At 43.0% G+C, this 23,597-nt stretch overlaps 3 protein-coding genes across 6 annotated transcripts in view; 1 reads left to right on the top strand and 2 right to left on the bottom strand.

The window, feature by feature from the left end:
* On the bottom strand, positions 1–13,040 carry LOC129666967 (protein SCO1 homolog, mitochondrial). Its single transcript, XM_055594369.1, has 6 exons — positions 12,782–13,040; positions 11,466–11,556; positions 8,972–9,169; positions 8,287–8,379; positions 6,352–6,467; positions 1–830 (listed from the first exon to the last, which is right to left on the bottom strand). The coding sequence occupies exons 1-6, from the start codon at positions 13,010–13,012 to the stop codon at positions 696–698; spliced, it is 864 nt and encodes a 287-aa protein (XP_055450344.1). The 5' UTR covers positions 13,013–13,040; the 3' UTR covers positions 1–695.
* Adprm (ADP-ribose/CDP-alcohol diphosphatase, manganese dependent) overlaps positions 12,964–23,597 on the top strand; it is a 13,778-nt gene continuing 3,144 nt past the window's right edge. Inside the window, exons 1-4 of one of the 3 annotated variants that reach the window (XM_055594367.1) lie at positions 12,964–13,174; positions 13,943–14,040; positions 14,810–15,044; positions 22,388–23,014. In XM_055594367.1, coding sequence (XP_055450342.1) covers positions 22,414–23,014 — 601 coding nt within the window. In that variant the 5' untranslated portion in view covers positions 12,964–13,174; positions 13,943–14,040; positions 14,810–15,044; positions 22,388–22,413. The remainder of the gene's footprint in view (positions 13,175–13,942; positions 14,041–14,809; positions 15,045–22,387; positions 23,015–23,597) is intronic. The other 2 variants (XM_055594366.1, XM_055594368.1) reach the window with 2 other exon arrangements.
* Tmem220 (transmembrane protein 220) overlaps positions 20,904–23,597 on the bottom strand; it is an 18,830-nt gene continuing 16,136 nt past the window's right edge. Inside the window, exon 7 of one of the 2 annotated variants that reach the window (XM_055594371.1) lies at positions 20,904–21,059. In XM_055594371.1, the coding sequence (XP_055450346.1) occupies positions 21,019–21,059 (41 nt within the window). In that variant the 3' untranslated portion in view covers positions 20,904–21,018. Of the gene's footprint in view, positions 21,060–23,372; positions 23,433–23,597 lie in introns of those variants that run through there. The other variant, XM_055594370.1, reaches the window with a different exon arrangement.

Consider the following 23,597-nt stretch of genomic DNA (forward strand, 5'->3'; position numbering starts at 1 on the left):
CAAGTTGCTAAACTGATTGCATCTTTATTTTATATACTGTGTGATCTGGTACATAAAAAAACAAAACAAAACAAAACAAAAAACCACATCACAGTCCTGATTAATATCCTCATTTCCATTTGGTCAATCATTGAAAACCAGCTAAGCTGGAACTGAACCAACAGTTATACGCAAACAGTAAGTTTTCTCTTTCAATTGTCAGTGCAGTACCCAATGAGGAAGTGAAATGCAAACCTGCCAATGACCTTCCAGTAGAAGATGGGAAGGACCATCTTCTACTTTCAAATATAAAGATAACTTGAATGCCTATCCCGACTATGAGCAAACAAAGACACAAGTGGAAAAAGCAAGAGCCTTATGAAAATGACACTCTTTTCTGTAGAGTCTGGCCCCACAATGAGCAAGGTCCTAGACACTAGTGAGGCAACAAGGCGAGTGCCGTTCTTAAGGATGTGTGCTCCTGTGCCTCTCTCTGAGGGTTCTGGAGACCTGTTCTCCACTGGCTCTGCGTACCCCGGCCCTTTGGACTCATGGCAGCATTGAGGCAGACTGGGCTGGCTGAGCCCCAGGGAAGCATCTCGTGTAGAATCTTGTTCTCAGGGTTTGCAGGCCACGCTGTACACAGCATTACACAGAGGTTCCTCTCGGAGACAAAGCCCAGCCAAACAATCCCACAGCCGGTGATGACACTCTGGCTACCTCTTTTTCATGTGTGACCTCATGTGTGCAGCAATGGCACCAGCTATTTCTGCCTTCTTCTTGTTTTGGCCAAAATAATCGAGAAATTCTCCATCTGGTCCAACCAAGTACATTATTATTGTATGATCCACCTGTAAAGTGGAAGGAGGGGAAGAGGCATGTGAGAATGAAGATCCAATCTTATTTTACTGAGTAGAAAATGCTGCAGAAGAGCAGTTAACACCAGGACTTAAATAAGCAGCGCAGCAGCGCTCACAGAAGCACTATCTACAGAACCAGCCTGTGCCAGCTGCAGCACGCACAGCCATGCTCTAGAATGGCTGCTGCTGTGGGTCAGCTTGGGATTCCTTCAGTACTATTCTTCATATACTCACCCGTACAGGCTCTGAGAAGAGTTCACCTTCTACTGGTCTTCGTAAGTATCCTGTGCTGTGGAAGAGCCATGCTATTTTGAAATAGCTTCCACTTCCACTGGGAGTCTCTCATCTGACCCTTTCTCCACTCATATGGAGCTGTTACATGGGAGTTGAACTACTTCAACAATGGTTAGAACTACTTCCCTCAGTGAGTGCCCGGGTGTCCCTCCTCATGTCTGAGGAAGAACCAGCTCTCACTCATTACTGCTTAACCTCAGCTTGCAACACTGTAAGAGAAGCCAGAAAACCAACCACTAGTTGAAGCATGTACTACAAGCCCTAATAGTGATTTAATCCAAATACTTAACAATTCAAACAAAAACTAGAAGATGTTTTTCTTCCCTGGGAAATATGCATTTGCTGTTCTGCCCTGGCTCTCTGAAGTACACTGCTTGGAAACTCCCCACCAGGCACAAATGCTATTCTCTAGGAGCTTCTTCAGTCCATCAACTTCCCGACTATGCTCTTAAAATGTCTTAGTTCCAACCTAAGTTCAGACTAGTCATCACTCTTTCTGGATATTAATTTCCGTAATATTTCAGTAGCAGATCTGGCATCCTAAGTCCTTGGAATTTGCTGCAGGCTTGTTTGGCAAGACAGGAAGAAAGATAGGAATGCCCTCACACATACCAAACTGGAAACGCCCCTCAATATACCCCAACCCACATTATAAGGCTGTGAGGCTATTACCTTTTTATACACACACATTCGTAAGGAGCTAGCAAATGGAAAGAGCCACTTGCCTGCCATCAGGAAAGAATGCTATCAAGAGCCCAGACAGCTGGGACTTCATGTGGAGAATTTGCTGTAGGAGCCAGGCAGGGCTTGGAATTTCTCCTCACACTTGACAGGAGATTCAGAATTATAACTGGCTTTCCTCTCAAGCCTTTCTTTGTATCTTGTATTCCTCATTCCTTCACGGCTTCCTTTTTTAAGAGAATTTTTTGACAATTTCACATATGCACATAATAATTTCATATACACACATAATATAGGACCCCCTTTCCTTTTCCTCTATTTTTTTCCTCCTTAAGAATAGAACTGAAGTATGTTGGACTTACTTCAGAGGGTTAATATAAATTACCGACTAAGATACAGTAAAAGAAAATCTCTACCCTTGTCAAACTTGTTCGTGTTTACGCTTCAATATTCACCTGGTTATTGTTAGGACAAAGCAACACCTGTTCTAATCGAGAATTCTTCAAATTCTAGTGGTTTGTAGTATAGAAAGACACATTAGCAATTCCACATCCTTTCTTCCTTAGTGTGTGCGGTGTTGGTGCATGAGTATGCGTACCCAGTCATGCACGGAGGGCAGAAGACAATGCTGGGCGTCCTCCTCTGTCATTCTATCTGAGCCCCTGAGACAAGGTCTCTCATACACCCGGAGCGAGGCTAGTAGCCCCAGGAGACCTCCTGTTAGCACCCCAATAGTGCAGTTTTGGGAAGGATCTGAACTCAGAGCTTGTGCAACAGGCACTGTTACCCACTGAGCCACCACCAAACCGCTCACTTGTCATTTCAACCTGAGACCAGAATCGTCTATAAACTACAAACGGGCTGGATAAGGGAAATGACATACACTACTCAATGCCTGACCGAACATTACGACTTAGCATGTGTCCGATTTCAAAGCACCCATCCTTTTCTTATCACATTGCCGCTCTTTCCAATTCAGCCGCAGAGGTGGCAACTCATGTTCCTTAAATACACATCTTTACTGCCTACAAAGGCACCGCATGCACACTAATCTTCCACTCGGGATGTCTACAGTCTCTTGGTTCTTCTCACAGGGAACCACTGTCAATAGTTCCAACTGTATTCTCAGAGAACGTCTCTGTACCCAGCACCACCTACCACTGCCACAACTGATACTTCATGACAGTCCCTCGTCAGGCAGCACAGAAGCCACTGTTCTAATCAGGACACAGGAAGTAACTCTTCAAAATGTCTGCTTGGGTTCTGTCCTTGGTCTTTACCAATAATGCCGTAAGACTCCTGTAAGCTAATTTCCAAGTAGCGCCAGTGCTGGGAAAAGCGGTTACTTTACATTCCTCCACTGTCCTTCAGAGAGGACTTCTCAGATTCATGACCATTAACAATGCATGGGCACACCTGTTGTTTCAAGTTCACGTTCCTATTTTTCCTATTCTGACAACAATATTTTCAAACTCTCTAATCACAGTTAAGCTAACAGGTTAAAATAAAAGGCATTATTAGTAAATAACCCACATTTCTTTTATTATGAATTTGACAGTCTTTGTTTAGATTTAAAAGCCATTTGTGTTCTCCCCAAACTATTTTCTAGCTAACTTTTCTATATAACAATGTGGTATTATGTGTATAATAACATGCATGATTAGCTTTGTGCTAAATCCTGTTTGGATGTTCAATTTATATCTGTTGTCTACAGAGCCTACTTTTACTCGTTACCACTACTGTCTAAGATTATGAAAATATCATTCACCTCAAGATGAATCTTTAACACTGCCCTCTTGTTAGTCCTTAAATCTTAACCAACATTTCCATCCATTAACAGCCTCAAGACATAAGGAGTCACTAACAGACAACGCTAAGAAGCTGGAGAGTGTCTCCCCCTGCTGCCTGACTTAGCAATTGCACAGCAGTGAAGTCTCAGACCAGTACATGGGAAAGCGGAGCCTACCACACCTCCTGGAAGCCTCCACGAGATATATACAGCCGCACTTTAATCTTTAAGACAAAAATTTCAACTACCTTTTGCATTACCTGCATCACAAGTACAGAGTTCAAGACCTAAAATGTGCTTGGTCTGCTGATTTTCCCACTGGCTCCAGGCTGTGCGCCGCTGGAGACCCACACAGAAAAAGGAAAGGCCAATTCTTGCTACACCAAGGGCAACCAATTGAAGTAGACTATGCAATTAAGGCTGAAATTAGAAAACTGTCAAAGGGTAGTTGACAGCATTGTGAGACCACATGCACTAACAACTTGCCCCCATTCCTGCAGGAAATGACAGTAAAATACTTGAATAGATTTTTTAACTTATTTTTATTTTCGAGACAAGGGTCTCACTATGTGGCCCTAGCTGGCCTGAAACTTGTTATGTATACCAGACTGACCCTGAACTCAGTGTGTACTACCTATCTTGGCTTAACTAAAATGTTCCAAATAAAACCGGCCATTTGGTTTATTGCAAGATTTCTTTTTGACTTCAGAACAGGACTATTCTAAAATTTAACAAAACGTGTTTATGGCTGGGCAATTCACCCCTCCTACCCTCTTTGGCACTCTCAGGTAAACCCCAAACCAGACACTGTAACTGTGTTAAAGGGGAAAGTCTGAAAAGCTATGCTCCCGTGGGGCCTCCTCTTTTGGTACTTGTACACGTTTCCGTTTCTTCTCACACGGCAGGTGCAGCAAAACAAACCCACAGCAGAGCCTGACTACTTTCCTCAACCTTACAGCTTCAGGAAAAATAGTCCTTTTTCTCTTGTCCCTTTCTTCCATGAATCCCAAATTTCCCCAATGCTGAGGCATCAGGTGTGGAAAATATGGTACCAAGTTGGGCGTAATTGAAGCTTTGTGATCAAAGGTCTGCTTTTATTTTGACGATAAACAGGCTACACGGCCACACAGGCTATGAGCGCAAAAGGGCTAGAGAAGGACAAGGGATGGCCTCGTGTCCCAGTGTTTGCTGTAAAAGCACAGCTGCTGTAATCGCCAGCATCCAGGTAAAAGCCAAGAATGGCCGAATGTGCCTGTCTGTGCACTAACAGGGAGCAGAGACATGCAGCTCCTGGGAGCTCATTTATCAGTCATTCTAGCCAACACACACACAAACAGGCAGGAGAAAGAAAAAGACAGGAGCCACAGCAGGCAGTGGAGACAAACACTTTGCATATTGCTTTAGAGACAGGCCACAGGGACATGGTAAATCAGTGACTCATTAGCCACCCCCAACCTGACCAACCAGTTTTGTAGCCAAAAGGAAATCTTTTGATTAATCATTTCACTTAACATTATAGAAAACTGAGAATGACAACTAAAAATATATATATATATCTATATTACTATTGCACAGTGGTTCTCAGCCTTCCTAATGCTGCGACCCTCTTATACAGTTCCTCATATTATGGTGACCCCCAAACATAAAATTGTTTTCCTTGCTACTTCATAACTGGAATTCTGCTAGTTATGAATCATAATGTAAATGTCTGTCTTTTCCAGTGGTCTTCAGTGACCCCGATGAAAGGTCAATTGACCCTCAAAGGGGTAGCAGCCACAGGCTGGGAACTGCTGCTATATCACCATGCCCACTCTGAATGTGCTAAGAAAAAACACCTGCTTTAAGAAGCAACTTTAGCCCCATACACACCATAAAATCACCAATCAGAAATGGGCCCAGCTGCTGAGGACTCCCCAGACAATGCTGACTAAGCAGTAAATAGATCCTTAATGGAAGAACCACAGGGTAAACTGGGTAGACTGCACACTCTCATTAATGAACCCTGCAATGAACTGAACTATGAAAGTACGCAGCCAGTATATCTCGCAGGCAGTGCTGTTTGAAGATTCTTATTTTTTCTCTTGCTTTTCAATGAAATAAATGATTCCCAGAGGAATACAACTGCTTCTAAAAAGGAGCACTTTTCTTCCCTTCATCAATACAAGGAGAACCAACATGATGCTGATGAACTAAAACTGAAGTAGCATGGACTCCATGTGGTGCCTAAGCATTGCCTTTGCAATTGTGTGTAACTAGGGAAGGAAGTCAGATGGAGTATGAGAAGATAGAATATAAAGTAGCAAGAAGTAGTCACCTTTCAAATATATGTGCCTACCACATTTTCAAACTATCCGAAATTCTCGAGGAATTTACAATCACCTTAGTTTCCTTCTTATTAAGAGACTTTAAAACAAAAATGTGTTTGAGTGCTTAACACATTTACATATATGTATGTATACATATACATACATGTATGTATATATACCAGGTGTGTGCAAGTCCCTGCAGAGTCCAGAAGAGGATATCAGATCCCCTGGAACCAGAGTTACAGTTGACTGTGAGGTACAATGTGCGTGCTGGGAATTGAACATAGGTTCTCTGGAAGAGCAGCCTGTGCTCTTAACCACTGAGCCATCTCTCCAGCCTTTCAGGTTTTCCTTTATCTCAGAATTCATTCAGGCATGTAAAGTGTGTGAGAACCTGAGACCCGGGGCCAGGCCAGGCATTAAAAGCTGAGCATTTACTTACTATGTAGTCTTCATCTTCATCCTTAGGGCCAGGGCTGTAATACACCCTGTATGCTCTGGCCACTCCATCAATCTCTTCTTTTGTGCCAGTCAGACCAACCAATTTTGGAGAAAATTCTAAATATAAAAAAAGAAAGACAAAGAGACACAATAGTCTTTACTTAAAATTAAACCAAAACAACAGAAAAATATATACAAAGAAAACCCTAATGTCACCATAAAGCAGCTTTTGTGCCATTTTGTTCCTGAGTCTCCAAACACTTCTGTACAATTTAAAGAAAAAAAATAAATAAACTCAGAGAACAAATGAAAGTACTCCCATGACATTTGTTAGATCTTTTGGTGACTATTATCAGGATCTGGAGGAAATATATTCCAGTTATTTTACTCACGTTTTAAGATGATTTAGTTACAAACATATGCAGGGTTTTCACTGCATTCTATGGAAAGAAAGTTAGCTGAAGGGGCTGGTACAGTGGCTCAGCAGAGTGAGAGGTTTGAGAGGACTCAGGGTAATATGGGTCTCCATCCTCCCCTTTCCTCCAGGTGCAGGATCTGCACGGAACAGGAGGTGGAAAGACTGCAGAGGGAACTGATGATTCCAAGCAACAGTGTCTCCAAAGACAACAGGAGTGACACACAGATTAACTCAGAGACCACCACAGCATGCCCAGGAGCCGTTCAAACCAGACAAAATCTGAGCAACGAGAAGGGGAAGTGCATGCAAAGTACCATGTGTAGCCAAGAAGCTATCTGCAGTTGATAGAAAAGGGAAAGTCAGTTTTCTCTAGTGAAGTGCTAATGGGAACACCAACCACACTCCAGAGCAGGCCCCAAGTCCAGGAGCAGTGCAGCCAACACAAAATGTTCTCCATTTTCCTTGTGAGCTTTTATTTCATTGTTTTAACTTTTTTTTTTTTTTTTGTCTTCTTAGTATTTTGATTTTTGTTTTTTTAAATAATTTTGTTTAGCTCTTGAGGTGGGAGGAAGAACATGAAGTTGGATGGGTAGGAAAGACTTCTGAGGAGTTAGTGGCAGGTACATGATTAAAACACATCATATGGAATTTTTTGTTTTCTGAGATTTTTGAGACAGGGTCTCTCTATGTAGCCCTGGCTGTTCCAGAATTGTGTAAATCAGCTTGGACTCAAAATAATAGCTTCCCAGTGTTGAATTAAAGGTGTGCACCACCACGCCTGGTAGAAAAAAAAAAAAATTTAACAACAGCAATAACAACAAAGATGGCTCAAAGGATACTTGTAAGAAAATTCATGGTATGGTAAAACAAAACTCATGGCTATAGGTAAATCAGTCATAGAATGTATGTACTATTATGTTTATTAGAATTTATATAATCTTGGAAGTCTCTTAAAATGGTTGAATGAAGCAGGGAATAGTGGCAACATTTAATCCCAGAACTCTGGAGGCAGAGGCAGGTGGGTGTCTGTGAGTTCAAGGTAGCCTAGTCTACAGTGAGTTCAAGGCCAGCCAAGGATACAGTTAAACCCAGCCTCAATAAATAAGTAAATAAACAAACAAAAAAAACCTATAAGACTGAGGTCGAAATTTGCTCCAAAATTCATCTTCAATCTACCTTGTACACACTCCTGAAATATGTTTCTCCATTCTAACGAAAAGAACAATGAGATACAGAATGAGAAGCAATGCCCCCTTGCTCCCCACTTAACTTAGGTGTGAGACATGAAGCTCAAGCTCTAATCCTTTCTGTTTAAAGTCAAGAGCAGAGCACCAGGAATGGGACGCTGCTTCTCCCGTGTCAACAACAGTGAACCTGTAACTCTGAGCTTCATCCTTTGATTTGCCTGCAAAACCACTGCTCATACCACCCATCTATTTTAGAAAGCACTGTTAAGTCTCAGATGGTTCAATACTGAAAACTGTTAAGAAGTTTGCGCAAATTATCAGTAAAACACACCTTTTACATAAGTCGCGATGGCTTCTTTTGTGTCCCTTTCTGGGTCAATGGTGATGAAAAGTGGAGTTATATTTGGCAGGGATGGAATACTATCTGAAAGAAAATTTCCAATTAGTCAATAGCCACCATAAGAGAAAAAAACGGACCCAGCAATACTTGGAGAAGATGGGTTCTATAGCAAAGAGTCAGGACAACACAGAGGACAGATTAAATTATCTGGAGGAGATTCTATCTGTTGGAGCCAGACAGATATCCCATGAAACACCTCTGTTGGTATACAAATGCTGTTACTCCAGATTATTTCTCATAGTCAGCTTATTTCCTAACACAATCCAGTCTCTGTAGTTTCCTTACTACACCGAAAGAATAAGGTATGCTATCAATAAAGACTGAATACACTAAACCAACTTAAAGAGGTATGCTTCCTAATAATAATCTATTACTCCAGATTTCCTTATCTAACCATCAATGTCACTGGGCAAACACAAAGAGAATGCTTCAGTAAAAGGAGACAGAAGCATGATGACATTTTTAAGTGACCTAACACTTGGCATCCAATAAGCAATAAGATGAACATGGAAACTCTTTTAGAACAAATAGTTAAAGCACCCTGTCTAACAAATTACAGGAATGTGAAAAAACAGTACTGTTAAGTAAGTAGTACAGTTAGTGATTGCCTTCTTACCTATTTCATCCACGACTTCAATCATTTTTTCTAGTTCTTCTGGACAGATATCGGGGCAATGAGTGAAGCCAAAATATATCAATACCCATTGACCCAGGTAGTCCTTGTCAGTTTTGGGCACTCCATCATGAGTTATGAGGGAAAATGGTCCCCCTAGTAAAGGCTTTCCAATGCTGCGATGCCGTTGCTTCTCCAGCTCTTAAAGAGATTCCCCAAACAAAACAAGTCATGAAAACCAGAGTCACTGAAATATCTGATACAGCGTCAGCATAGTTAATAGCAACAGTACGTGGTGGGTGAGGGTGGGGTATAAACTAACAGGCCAGCCTGACCTAGAGGACTCCTCACTTGGACTCTTCTCAGGTAACTCAAGGCTGTGTCAAAGAGACAATTAAAACAAACAAAACAACCATCGCAAGCTCCCATGAGATACTCTTGAGTATTAAAAGAAAGTACCTAGATCACAATTCACTGAATATATAGCAAATGCTGTATCTACAGTGAGGAAAGTGAATAAATTCAGAGTGATGAGAAGGCCACACACAATGTATACGAGAGAAGGCTGGTGATGTCTTAGGACAGCCAACATCATCAATAATGGGACAAAGAGAAATCTTGATGCACAGAACCAAATGCGATGGCTGTGTGGTATCATTTCTGTGACAATCCTGTCAAAGGCTACAGGGCCTGCACAAAATCATGAAGAAACATCAGGACAGTACAGACTTAGCAACAATTTACAAAAAACTGCCCTGTGATTTTCAAAGTTGTCAACATCATCAAAGCCAGGTGAAGCCTGAGAAACTTATATGCAGAAACTAAAGATAACCAGGAACAAGGAATGGTTCTGAACTGGATACTTTTATTGCAAAAGCAATATAGATCAAACCTCAAGGCTGAATCTGAGACTGTCTTAGAATAATGGTTCCACAAAGTGTTAATTTTCTGAATTTTGATGGCTCTGATTATGTTAAAGGAACTACACAATGCATGGGGCACCATGTCAGCAAATAACCAAATAATTTTGGAACACTTTAGGTTTACCTCATAAATCTAAATCAAATTTAGCTAAAACAAATTTTTTATTATTACAGGTAAAATTTCACACTAAAGTCAAAAGCAGCTTACATTTAGAGTCATTTGTCAACTGCCTTTCTAACTTTTCAACATTCAAAAATTAATTTCCATGGGTACCTGAACAAACCGAATTCCTGTTAAAATATGAAAAAAGATGCTGGAGAGATGACTCAGCAGTTAAGAGCATTTCTTCTTGCATAATACCTAGGTTCAACTCCCATTGCTGATAGCAGCTCACAACCACCTACAATTCCATTTTCAGGGACTCTAATGCTCTTTTCTGACTTCCACATGCACAAGGCACTCACATGACTCACATGCAAGCACACAGGCAACCCAAACACATAAAATAAATACCTCTAAACAAACATGAAAATTGATCACTTAAAATATTCTGTCCTGGCAAAAGGTGATCTCTATCATATGAATATAGAATTTATATTGCTAAAATTCTAATGCCTGTGCATTCTCATTCCCATATTTTAATATTTCTCTCTATATAATGGCATCAAGAGACTCTAAATAACTGATTTAAACAACAGTTATCTTAATCTTCTGAAACAAATCTTAAAGTCCTTAGAATAGTCACTAAGATATATTTTTTTAAATGTCTTCAACTTTTAAGGTGATTTTCACAGTAATTCCTGAATTTCCCCTCATCACAGCCAGCCTGCTCTTACCCATTGCTGCCACCCCAACTGGTCTGCAGTACCTACTCACACTGCTCTCCATGCCTGATCCCTAGGAAGTCTTCTCAGATTCCGTGATTAAGTCTTCCTTAGGCCCCACAAACCCCTGTACTGACCTCTGGCCTGGAAAAACATCACCTGGTGAAATCCTTGGATTCTACGTCTGTCTCCTGTCAACTGCACTTCAACAGTTAGACACCTTGGTCATCTTTGTACCTACCCTCTGGACTTCCAACTGTCTACATTCAAACTATTTATAGTTATTAAACAGTGGCATTTTGGATTCCATCCCTAAAAAGTCAGACAGTGATGGAAAATGTACAAAACCCAAGTAAATGCCACAGTTCTCATTAATTATACCAATTTTAACTTCTTAGTTGTGCCATGACCACAAAAGATGTCAGCACTAGGAGAGGAGCTCGATGAATGGTACATGCAGACTTTCCTTTACTATCTTCACATCTATTCTGTAAACCTAAAATTATTTTAGAATGAAGCATCTAAAAACAGGGTGGGCCAAATGCCCAGCAGACACAGTGCTTGCTATAAAAGCCTGATTACTTAAGTGCAATCCTAGGAACCTACCATGTAAGGAAAAATAACGTAGAACCAACCCCGAAAAGTTGTCCTCTGGCCTCCACCAGGGCATGCACACACCTACACACACATACACACAATAAAAAGAAAGTTAAAAACAAAAAAGATGGCCCAAAAGGAAAACCACTTACTTTCCATCTTTTCTTTCTTGTAGTATTTCATTCCAGCCCATAAAGATCCTCCAATAGCAAAAGTCAAAGCTAAAGACTTCCAAGAAACAGGCTACTGGGACAGAGATTAAAACAACAAAACAAGTAAGGTGCAAACGTTTAACCACGCTGTATTTATTGCCTAAGTTTTCATAGCAAGTATTCACACAAACTACTGTTACATGTATCAAATGTTTCAGGTTACTTTGAGATAAATCCTGAAAGTTTCTGTGAGCACAGTTGTATCTATTACAAAAGCACTGGTTTCCAAGGGAAAGTTACCTATGTTAAAGTTATTTTACAAACCAATTAAGGGCTGGAGATGGAGCTCCATTAATTAGGAGAGTGCTTGTTTACCATGTACCAAGCCTCTGGGTTCCATGCCAACCAATGTATAAAATCAGCTGTGGTGATGGACACCTGTGATCTTAGCACCCTGGGAAGGCAGGAGCATCAAGCTCAAAGTCATTCTTGGCTACATATTAAGTTCTAGGCCAACCTGAGATATAAAAGACCTGGTCTCAACAAACACAATTGATTACTGGTTTATGTTAATACTGAGGATAAAAATAAGTGACTCTGGGGAGGTTACCCAACTGGCCTCCAAAATAACAGCAAGGCACAAAAGAAGCCTAAAAGTAGGGCTTCCTGAAAACTACCACTGAGTTCTTTCTTTGTACTCTTTAAGACGTAAAAGGTTTGCCACCTATGCCTAGTATCTCGCCTGCTCGCCAAATCCATATTCCTTACTAACACCAGCAAGGTGGAGGCTCTCATTTTGAGACAGAACTAGACCGAGAGGAAATTAAAAAAAAAAAAAAAAAAAAAAAAAAAAAAAAAAAAAAAGGAAGAAGCATGGGAAGAAAGGAAGAGGGGGAATATCCAAACCCAACAGAGGTCCATATTTTTGTTTCAATTTTAACTTGTACACTGAATCACTGAAGGATTCAGCGAGACTGTAACAGTGCTCTGAATTCTGAAATTGTGATAAAGTTGAGACCCTTAAAGCCCAGAACTGATTTTTTTTTTTTTCCTGGAACAAAATTTCAGGTTGTGACCGCGCGAAGTGTGTGTGTGGCGGGGTAGATTATCAAGTTCCGTCAAGGCTGGTCGGTCCTACGGGCTAACCAGGAAACAGTCCTCTCAAGGTTGGGACTATGGCTCATCAGGAAGCAAGAAAGTAATCCCATGGCCTTTCAGCGCACGCCAGGGAGTTGCTGAGGCTGTGACCTAGCGGGATGCGGGGATACCGGACTTCAGAGAGCGCCGAGTCCCGAAGGCTCCATGCGGACACTCACCCCGGGCTTGGTGCGGTGCGAGCCGGTTTGGCCACCCTTGGGCTCCGGCCCGGTGGCCCCCGGCGGTGGCGGCGCGGCGCTGAAGGCTCGGCACCCCAGGCGGCAGCGCGCCTCCCTTGGCCTCGGCCTCTCCGCCGGACTCCAGAGCCCATGGCCGCGAGGGAACACACGCCAGAGCTGGCGACCCTGCAACTGCAGGAACGCAGAAGGCATCCGCGCCAGCGCCGCCATGAGTTCAGGAGACCGCGCCTCCTTCGGCCCGCCCCCCCCCCACTTCCGCCAGAGCTTCCGCTTCCGCCGGAGGCCGGGCGAGGCCGCTCTTTCCCCTGGGCTCGGTGGTGATGCGCTGTCTATCAGGTTGTCAAGGAATCCCGGGTCGGGCAGCGGCTGGCGGTAGGAGATGGATGGCGAGGGCCGTGGGCAGCGGGCCCTGGGAGAGGGTGCCTCGGGGTCCTGGGCTGGACACCGCGGGGCAGGGCGATGGGGCTGGGTGGCCCTGGGTCTTCTTGCGGGGTTCGCTTCTCCCAGCTGCAGGAGACTGGGGATCCCCTCCTCCTGCCTGCCCAGTCCAAAAACCGGCCAGGTAGTGCTGCGAGGTCTCGGACCCCAAAGTAGAAGTCGTCCACGACTTTTGAAATAATCCATGACTTAGAAAAAAAATACTAATAAGACTGAGTATCTAGGGTGGCAAGAAGACTTAAGACGAACGTGCCCACGCTTCCAACTATGGTACAAGCTTCCCGATAGCAAGGAACTGCAAAAGTGTGTGCTGCGTCATACCCATCCTTCGTTTAGTCTCCAGTGGCTCATTTCTTTAAAAGCTCTCTCTCTCTCTGCCCCCCTCCCCCGTCTCTTTATCTCTCTCCTCTCACACACACAACTGATTTTAGAGTTTGTTCAACATCTACTTAATTGACTTGCAGCCACACACTTCGTTTTTCTTTCTTTGAGAAATTTTAACTCGTTTTGTGGTCATTTGCTTTATTATTATTTGCTGTTCACGTGCCTGGCAGATGGTCCCCAGCTTGTTACCAGCTCTTGTTTATGTCTGGGTGTCAGCAACCTTTGTCCCTCTCTCCCAACCCCAACTCTATGGTGGTTTGTAAAACAACATCCTCCGTCCTTTAACTAAAGCACTTTTTTTTTTTTTTTAACCCCAAGGGGATCCCATCGTTGCTTCAGTGATTGTTACATTGGAGCATGATACTGTTTTTCTCCGTGTTTGGCCCATCTGACCTATTGTGCTGCTCCCTACCACAGTAAGTATTGTTGTAATTTAATGGTTTCTTCTCAGGTTAATCTGGAATGTTAAGAAATTTGTTTTAAGCTAGCAGAAGTCTTTAAAAAAACATTAAATAAAGCATTGTTGAAGTTTATCAAAAGATTTTAACACAAATTTAAGAACATGGATTAATAGAAAGAGAGGTGCTTAGGAAGAGGGTATACACCGATAAGGATATGTATGTATATATATAATTTGGGTGGCTTCTGGAGGTACATCTCAAAAACTGTCAAACAACTTTTCCTTTTAATCTCTTCTTTTTCTGGGAAATGAGATTGTCTGGCTCCTGGCAGGGGAAGGGGCACTGGGTAGGATTACACAAGAACCTTGGGACATGTTTAGTTCAAATGAGGTTTATAGCAAGTAAGATTTTTGTTTGTAAAATCTCCAGAAATCTGTAGCTTTACATGTAGGGAAGGAGCAGGACCACGCTCCATGGTGTTATGTGCTTAGACCTTTAAGACAGTTCATTGCTATTTTAACATTCTTATTTGAAATATCTATATAGTGGGAATACCTTTTCTTTGTGGGCAACCTTCACAGTAAACATTATTTTGGGGGGGGGGAGGTTCAAGACAGAGTTTCTTTGTGTAGCCTTGGCTGTCCTGGAACTCACCCTATAGGTCAGGCTAGCCTCAAACTCAGAGATCCACCCACCTCTGCCTCCCAAGTGCTGGGATCAAAGGCATGCACCACCACCACCCAGCTGCAAACATTATTAACAGTGGGGAAATCTTGATTCTCAGATGTCGAGAGACTCCAGCCCATGTCTTCTGCCTCACTTCCCCTCTGAGACTTTGGTCCCTTCCTTAATCATCATAGTTGATGATGGTTGAAGATCTGTTTCCTGTAACTATTTGCTGAACAAGGATGTGTACCCTGCCCATCCAGCCATCAGCCATCTCAAGCTGTCTCATCTTTATAGGACGTGAGAGATTCTGAGCTTGGAGACTGCAGGATCATCATTCTGTGGGAATGTAGGTGAGAGGATGCCATTACTCACCACTTCAAACCACATAAATAATAAAGCATACAGCAGATTGTTACGTCTGATCCTAAGATTAGCCACAAAGCAACCAGGCTTTTTTATCACGCGGTACCTGAGACCTGTGATGTTAGTGTATCATTAAAACTTACCGCAGAATCCTAAGGTGACTTAATTGTGGTGTGTACTTCTTGGAGATTGAGGATACATATTCCAGTTGTCATGAGTGTATTCCTGGCACTTTAATGGTGGCACGTGTTCTCTTTGTGCTGTTGACCAGACTATCAGGCCCATCGGCTTTTGTATGTGCGACTGTTGTCATCTTAGCTTTTGAGTTTAGGATTTAAAGAAGCATACACCTGATTATGTACTGAGAGAGTGGGAAAATACAATGAAAAACTCCAAGAAGAATTATTTGTTTTTTGTTTTGTTTTGTGTTAAGTAAGGTTTTTAATTGTGTGTACGTACATGAGTGCAGGTGCTTAAGGAAGCCAGAGGTGACAGATTCCCCAGAATTGGAGCCACAGGTGGTTGTGAGAAACACCTCAAGTGGGTGCTGGGAACTGAACTTAGATCCTTTGCAAGAACACTCTTAACTTTTGAGCCATTGGTCCAGCCTATGGATTTTTTTTTTTTTTTTAAGATTTATTTTATATGAGTGTGTATAGGTGTGTATATATGGTGTGTGGAGCCCTCAGATGCCAGAAGAGGGCTTTGGGTCCCTTGGAGATGGCGTTACAGGTAGCTTTGAGCCACCCACTGCAGGTGCTGGGATCTGAATGCAGTGTTTCGGGAGTGAGCAGTAAACACACTTAACTGCTGAGCCAACCATCCAGCCCCCAAGAAGGATTTTAATGCTTGAGTAGATTTAAAAAATCAAAAAGGCAGTAGTGTAAAGTTGTAACCATTAAGTATGAATTACACCAACAGCGCCTAAAAGAAACAATGAAGGAAAGCAATGCACAAAGTAAATCCCAGCCTCTGACAGGTCTGTAAGGGAGGCTTAGCTTTGCTTTTAAGAAGGTAAGGATATTTCTCTCTTGTCCTCTCATGCTTTGCAGGTACAGGAGATCTTACCGTGGGGTGCTCTTGAAGCAACGCTCCGTCAGGGACTGTCTCCTCATGGCTGTCAGGAGAGGTGGCAGCCCAGGGGGCGGGAGTAGGAAGCACAGCCCTGCTGCTGCCTGTAACAGTCTCGGGCACTCTTCAGGGTCGTCTGCCCTTGTGAAGCTGGGATTCTCGGGTGCTGCCGAGAGTTTCAGGATGAGTCAGTATGACACATATTTGGAGTTTTGAAAGAAATTTTTTAGATGTGAGTGTGAGAGTCAATCTGAAATAGGTTCGTAGGTGTGGCTTCTCCAGAGGGTAGCCAGAAGAGTTCTTAAGTTTCTACTCAGCATTTCGGATCACTACCAGTCAGCACTCGGTTCCCTCCTGAGGAAGGCTCAGCAAAAGGTTTGTTCCCCTTCTGTCTCCACATGTTCTTGCCTAAGGCAAAGTCTTTGTTCTGTACTCAGCTGTAGTGTTTTTTAATCAAACTCATGTGAAGAAAAGTTGGCTTTCACGTTGTATTCAACCCATCTATCAAATTCTGTTAGCCAGGGATTTTCCTACTAGCTCTGCTCTCATTTTCTCTGCTGCTAAAAGTGTCTTACAACTTTTTCACACTTTTATCTACTGGATAAAAATACTAAATTTTAATTGTAACCAAATGTTGAATGAGTTGTTAATAGTACCTCTAAGCCCGCTTTCATAGAGTAGCTTTCAAAGGTAGCATGTTGTGTAGCGTAAATATGGAACTAATTGAACAGAGGCCACCAAGGTATCAGATGGGTTTTCTTACAATGTAGGTACGTCTCCTAGGAGAGACAGGGCACACAAAGTACCAGTTGATGCTTATTCTATCACCAGTTGATAAGGTCAGAGACTTTAGGACAAACTAAGCTGGAAGTTTTGTGAACCTCCTGGCATGTGCCTTCTTCATCCTAGGACTAGGCGCCTGTGCCTAATCACAAGCATGCCCTGCCTCACACTTCCTCTTACTGACACTGACATTATGAAATACTTCCTCTAAGTGTGTGTGTGGGGGGGGGGGAGTATCGAATTTTGTGGAGATGGATATTTTGAAATAGTCCCTGTCAGTTGGTTGCTTTTTCATTTCCCCACTGGAGATGGATTAGAGTTTCTGGCCTCTGTCCACCAGTACAGGCTACTTGAAGCCCACTTGTGTCTATTTCCTTGAATCATAAGGTGCAGCCTGGAACTAGCCCAGAGTGATTTCTCTGCCTACATGTTCTCTTTGCCCAGCCTTACTCATTGTGATCCTAATTGTCTGTCCTGAATGTGGCTTGGTCCTTCCTTTTGGACTGTTATCTTTCGCCTAACAGGTCAGAGTGAGGTGGAGCAGAGACCCTCATGAGGGTAAGAGAGAGATTCTCAGGCCTTCATTCATTACTTGTTACCTAGTAAAAACGGTCTTGATCTTGTCAGTGTTATGTGGTCTACCTATCCCTTACCCCTCTTATCCCCTATTGCCACTCTGTCACAAGGAAGTGACACCGGCAGGTGCAGGGTGATGCTATGATATCTCCAGAGATGAACTGCCTGTTGATCTGTGTCTGATACAAGAAGAAATTTCTGAAGACATAAGAAATTTTTGCAAATGCTGTCATCATTGTCACTGGAATCTGAGGTTTCTGTTGGTTTCAGATCTACTAGTGAAACCAGGAGGCAGAAATTCTACAAGGAAATAGATATCTACGAGAGGTTAGGGGATTGTCAGTTAGGTGTTGGGGCCTTTAAGGGGTAGAGGATGTGTAATTACCCCTCATGCTGGGCAGTCTTTTCTCTGTAAGTCACAGTTAACCCAAGACTTGCTGGGAATTGGCACCTATATTTCTGTTGAGAGGCCCTGCTGTTCCGCCAGTCAGCCCACGGTAGCTGAGGAGTGGCTGCTGTTAGAAATGCCTATAGAACTCAGTAGCTGGTGAGAGGAGGCGGGTCTACAGAAGAGGAGCCCAGGGACCCGGGAGGTAAGACCCAGCAGAGACTGCTTACACTACACAGCAGGGCAGATCAGAGGGGAGGATGAGCCTGAGCGCGCTCTGTTGCTATTTCCTAAAAAAAAGCCCAAGTTCAGGCCTAGTACCTCATGACTAGGGGAATTACTTGTCCCGTTGCCTCTCAAGGAATCCGATAAAATGCCTGTTCTGTCTGTTGCCTTGGTTCAGCTGCAGTCCCTTAACCAGCTTGGTCCCCACCCTCCTCTTCTTTCCTTTCAAGTAAGTCTTTTGCCTGGACCCCAGCCCTGCCCCACTCCAGTTTAACTTTCTCATAGTGAGATGGAGGACCCTTCGTGTCCAATGTTAACAATCTGGTTTTCTGTTTATTCAAGATAACTTAATTAATAACACCATATACTGTCTCCCTTTCATTGTCTTTAATTTTTTTTTTTTTTTTTAATGAGCTCAGATATATTGTCCAAGGCTAGACTTGAAATCATGACCCTCCTGCCTCGGACTCCAGTGTCCAGGCATTGCAGGCATACACCATGACACCCAGCTCTGGACTTTAGTTTTAAAAGCCGTATGTATGCAGTTTCAATTCTTACTCAGAACAGACTGGAAGTGTGCACCCCTTGTGTCCTTCTCGCCTCTTTTCTTTAGAAAGTTGTCAGACCTTAACCTAGCCCCTTGCTCCCCCACACCGAAGGTGTGAAGTAGAAATTGCACTTGCAAGAACTGGCTGGGAAGTGATAGAAAGTGACTCCACTTGCCTCTTGGCTTAAGGGGAACCTGCTGGATGACGGGTACAGTGAGCGACTAAGGTGGTTGTAGCCGGGACCAGTGGGTGCAGTGATTCAGTAGTTCCCAGGACGCTTTCTTTCATTGTTCATGTTTGCTTCCTTCTGTGTTACATTTCATCTCTGCTGATTTCTCCCAGAACTGTGTTATGGGACAGATGAGAAAGTTACAGACCACCACACATATCAGGCCAAATTATAGTCCTTTTCTTTTGGCTGAGACCAAGAGTGGGTTAGCGCCTCAGGAAGACTCACGGTACAGAAGCCCCAGAATATGGCATTTTTTCAAGACAAAAGACCACACAGACCACAATTACATCATAGATGAGGGTCAGGTTAACATTGTAACATCTATTTCAGCAAAACATAGTCACAGCATGACAATTAATTTTGATTTCTTCACTTTCAGTTATTTATCTTTAGTCTGTACAGACATTAATTGTTTGGGTAATGCATTAGGACCATGATCAGGGGCATGGAAAGTCCCATATGTGTTGCCAAGATAGATGTGCCTGTGGAAGGGGTTGGGCTGAGAAGTGCATAAACAGAAGATGGAGTCAGAACAAGACAGCGTTCTTTACCTTAGTCACTGCCCTTGTAGTTTCCAGCTCAGCAAAAGTAGCTGCCACAGCTGTGCTCAAGCTCAACGTTGCTAAGCTGGTTTATTGACCCAGCCTGGGCTGTGTCCTGACCCCTATGTGGTCAACCAGAAAAGGGAGGTCACAAGCCATGAACTCAGAATGGAAACTGGGAAGAAACTGGGGCTGTGGTTACACAAACAACAGGAAATGACTGTTGGGAGAGCAAAAATGACAAGTGCTTTTTGGAGAGAAGATAAGATCACTGGGACTAACTAAACCTTCTCTAAGAGATCCACAGAACTCATTGTCCCTCAAATGCTCTCAGTTTAAATATCTAAACAAACAGGTTCACCTGGGAGGGCATGCTCAGGGCAGTTTGATCTTGAGCTTTTGGGATGGTGCAGGCTAGAGACTTGTTGCTGAGTGGTCTTCAGTTTAATCCCATTCAGCTGTACTTGGAAGAACAAAGAGCTGAAGCTAATTAGACCAGAGATTTTCAGTGGACTTTGATGAAGTTGGTGTTTCTTGAGGTTTTATCTGAGTTCTCCACCTTTCCAGTGAGTGTCCTTCGCTTACAGGGAGGTTAGGAAACTACTGCCCATCACACATGTGTAAACGCTGTCTAGGAGGGTTTTCAAGTGGAGACTGGAAGAAGAGAACAAAATTTTTAAAACACTCTTTTAGAACGTTCAAGAAGAAAGAAAATATTTGTGTGAGTGATCACATGTACATGGGTGCACTTTGAAGGTCAGAGGACAACTTGGGGGCGGCTCGGCTCACTGTCGCCACCATGTGGATCTTAGGAACTGGACTCAGGTCATCAGGCTTGGCAGGCAGCAAGTACCTTTACCCACTGAACCATCCAGTGACAACGTTCTAGAGTGAGGCGAGCCCCTCACTCTCATGTGGAGCTGAAGTCTGACCCCCGTGCTGAGTGGGCTTGGAGCCTCTCTCTTGGGAGTATACTTAAACTGGGATTTCACATGTCTTTGGAGGATTAATAGGAACTCTGGTGGCTAGACAGAGCTGGTGGCTGGTGAACAGGAGTCAAAAGGATGTTAGAAAATGAGAGAGAGGATTTTTAGAAACAGCTAGGGTTTGACCGATTCAGCTAGAACTACAGTGGTTCATTTCTCATAAGAACAACTGATAATGTAGCACCTTGGCCTTTTATGTCTGTCACAGTCCTTAGCGTTCAGTCTGAAATCGCCACACAGAGACTACCAGTCACATGTGTAGGTGGCAAGAGTGTTTTATTTCACGAAAACCTGCATGCAGGGGTCAAACCATTTCACACTGGACAAAGGCACTCAGGCCTTTTTATAGGAAACTAGGGGATTCCAGCAAGGGTTAGGTAATCTAAAACCTCATTGGTACATGCCAGCAAAGTTATAAGGGTCAATTTCTGATTGGCTTGTGTCCAAGTGGTCAGTGGACTGCATTCCCCTGCTATGAATATTTAACTGCAGGATGAGATAAGGCTGCCGGGCACAGACTCCCATCTTGAGATATTTTCCCGTTCTTGTGGTTATCTCCAGGCTGTTCGTTGGGTAGGGCATTTTATGGTCTGTTTCTGGAACTGGTAACCTATGGCTTAGTCTCTGGCACTGGTGACTTATGGCCTAGTCCTAAAATGGAGACAAATTGGAATTTATGTCATCCTCTCACTTAGTATTCTTAGTTCTTTTAGCATTGCAAATTCTGTGTATAAATAACCTAATGAGAGACTTCATTGAGTTTAAGTGGAGATTAGTGTGGGATGAAAAGATTTTGTTTTCTGGTTTAGAATCTGGGGGTGGTTCTAAGATTAGGAATATTGGTTCAAATTAGAATTCAGCTGCTCATGGAAAAGACAGTGCTTGCATTAATATCATAGCATTTGTATATTTTATTTATGTATTTCTATGTGATTGTGCACACATGGATTTGAGAGCCCTGGCAGGCCAGGTCCCTTGTAGATGGAGTTTAACAGGTGGATGTGAGCATAATGACATTGGTGCTGGGAATTTGGGTGCCCTAAAGGAAGTGCTCTCAACCCTTGGGCATCTTTTCCGCCTCTGCAATGGTTTTTTTTTTTTAATTTAAAATTATTCTTTGTATTAGTTACTTTTCTGTTTTGCAATTTAAAAAAAAAACCAAATAACTTAAGTAAGAAGGAGTTTATTGTGGCTTATAGTTCAGAGGAATAAGGATCTTTTGTATCCAGGGGAGGTAGCTCTTACCTTTGGGAGGCAGAGGCGGGTGGATCTCTGTGAGCTCTAGGCCAGCCATGGTGTCACAACAGGAAGCTGAGAGGGCATATGTTCAACAGCAGCATGAAGCAGAGAGTGAGCTGAATGTGGCGCAGGGCTTCAAACTAACAGCCTCAGCAGCTTGTTATTCCAGAAAGCCTGCATCCCCCTATAAAGTCTCCAAAATATGCCACCAACGGGAGCAAGACACCCAAATTCCTGAGCCTTTGGAGACATTTCTCATTAAACCACTGTTTTCTCTTTATATATAATCACTGTCTTCCCTTAGCACTTCAGATACCAAACAGGAGAGACTTATTTCCACAGGCTGTTCATCAGCAAAGAGAAAAGACTGCCTGCTTGAGTATCGCAGTGGGGTCTGCTGTGGAGGGTAGAGTGGATGAGCCAGGTGTTGGTACAGCATGATGGCTGAGGCTTGGAATCCTTTGATTTCGGAAGAGGATGTATATCAGTCATGGTTAAAATGGGTGGAAAATGAGAAATGATTCCAGATTTGAATTTGGTTGTTATAGTTGGAATTCCTTATGGTCAGTGTGATAGTGCTTTTGTGACAGAGGTTATCATCTTTCTTACAGGGTGAGAACCAAAGCCCATATACTTGTCCCTCCTTCTTGCTGTCTAGTTGACTAACCTATTTTCTCATTTTCTTTTGTCCATTGGAAAGGTGCAACATTTTAACTTGGGTATCTTTTTCCTCTCTTTAGATTATTTAGAAGCCTGCTTGGAAGTTATGTCTGACAAGCTGGACCCCAATTCCCCGGCTGATGGATCAGAGCCACTTTTTTCCTTTGGAGTTATAGCAGATATTCAATATGCCGATTTAGAAGATGGATACAATTATCAGAGAAGCAGGCGGAGGTACTACCGACACAGTCTTGTTCACTTACAGGGTGCCATTGAAGACTGGAATAGCGAAAGCAGCATGCCCTGTTGTGTCCTGCAGCTCGGAGACATCATTGACGGCTACAATGCACAGTATAAAGTGTCAGAAAAGTCTCTAGAACTTGTCATGAACACATTCCAAATGCTTAAGGTCCCAGTTCACCATACCTGGGGAAACCATGAATTCTATAACTTCAGTAGAGACTACCTAGCAAACTCTAAACTGAACAGCAAATTTCTAGAAGACCGGATCGTGCAGCACCCTGAGACCACACCATCAGAGGACTATTACGCTTATCACTTTGTGCCGTTCCCCAAATTCCGGTTCATTTTACTTGATGCTTATGATCTGAGTGTCTTGGGCATAGATCAGTCTTCTCCAAAGTATGAGCAGTGTCTGAAGATGCTGAGGGAGCACAACCCAAATGTGGAGTTGAATAGTCCCCAAGGTGAATTATTGCTTTGAGCTGAGAATCTAACACATTGTCTTTAAATGCTTCAGCTACCTTTTATTCAGCAGGAAGATGGATGACTAAGGTAAAAGTTTATTGTCACTGTTGTTCAGAGTCAGGTTTCTTACAAGCTTGATGTCACAGAAATTGGCTACAGGTCACTCAAATGTCAGACATTTAACACCTATTTGAGTGCCCATTCTGGAATGAGAACTTTGTAATTTTTTTTTTTTTTAATTTTTAATGGAGAGGACCATAGCAGTAGGTAGGTAGGGCAGATACTAATACATAGATTTGTCAGCTTTCCATCACTGATCAATACCTAAGGTAATCAACTTACACTGAGGACAGGTCTGCTTAGCTTACGGTTTAGCGAGTTGTAGTCCATAGTCCCTTGGCCTGGTTGCATTTGGACCTGTGGTAAAGCAGCACATTATGACAGGGAGTACAGACCAGAGCAAGCTGCTTACTACAGCCAGGAAGCAAAGTGGGAGAAAGGTGAGCTTGTAGTCACCCCATCAAGGGCATACATCCGAGTCTTGACTTCCCTCACTAGTTCCCGCCTCTAAAAGATGCTGCC

The sequence above is a fragment of the Psammomys obesus genome, unplaced genomic scaffold (assembly GCF_907164565.1).
Source record: "Psammomys obesus unplaced genomic scaffold, mPsaObe1.curated_primary_1811, whole genome shotgun sequence".
Taxonomy (NCBI): domain Eukaryota; kingdom Metazoa; phylum Chordata; class Mammalia; order Rodentia; family Muridae; genus Psammomys; species Psammomys obesus.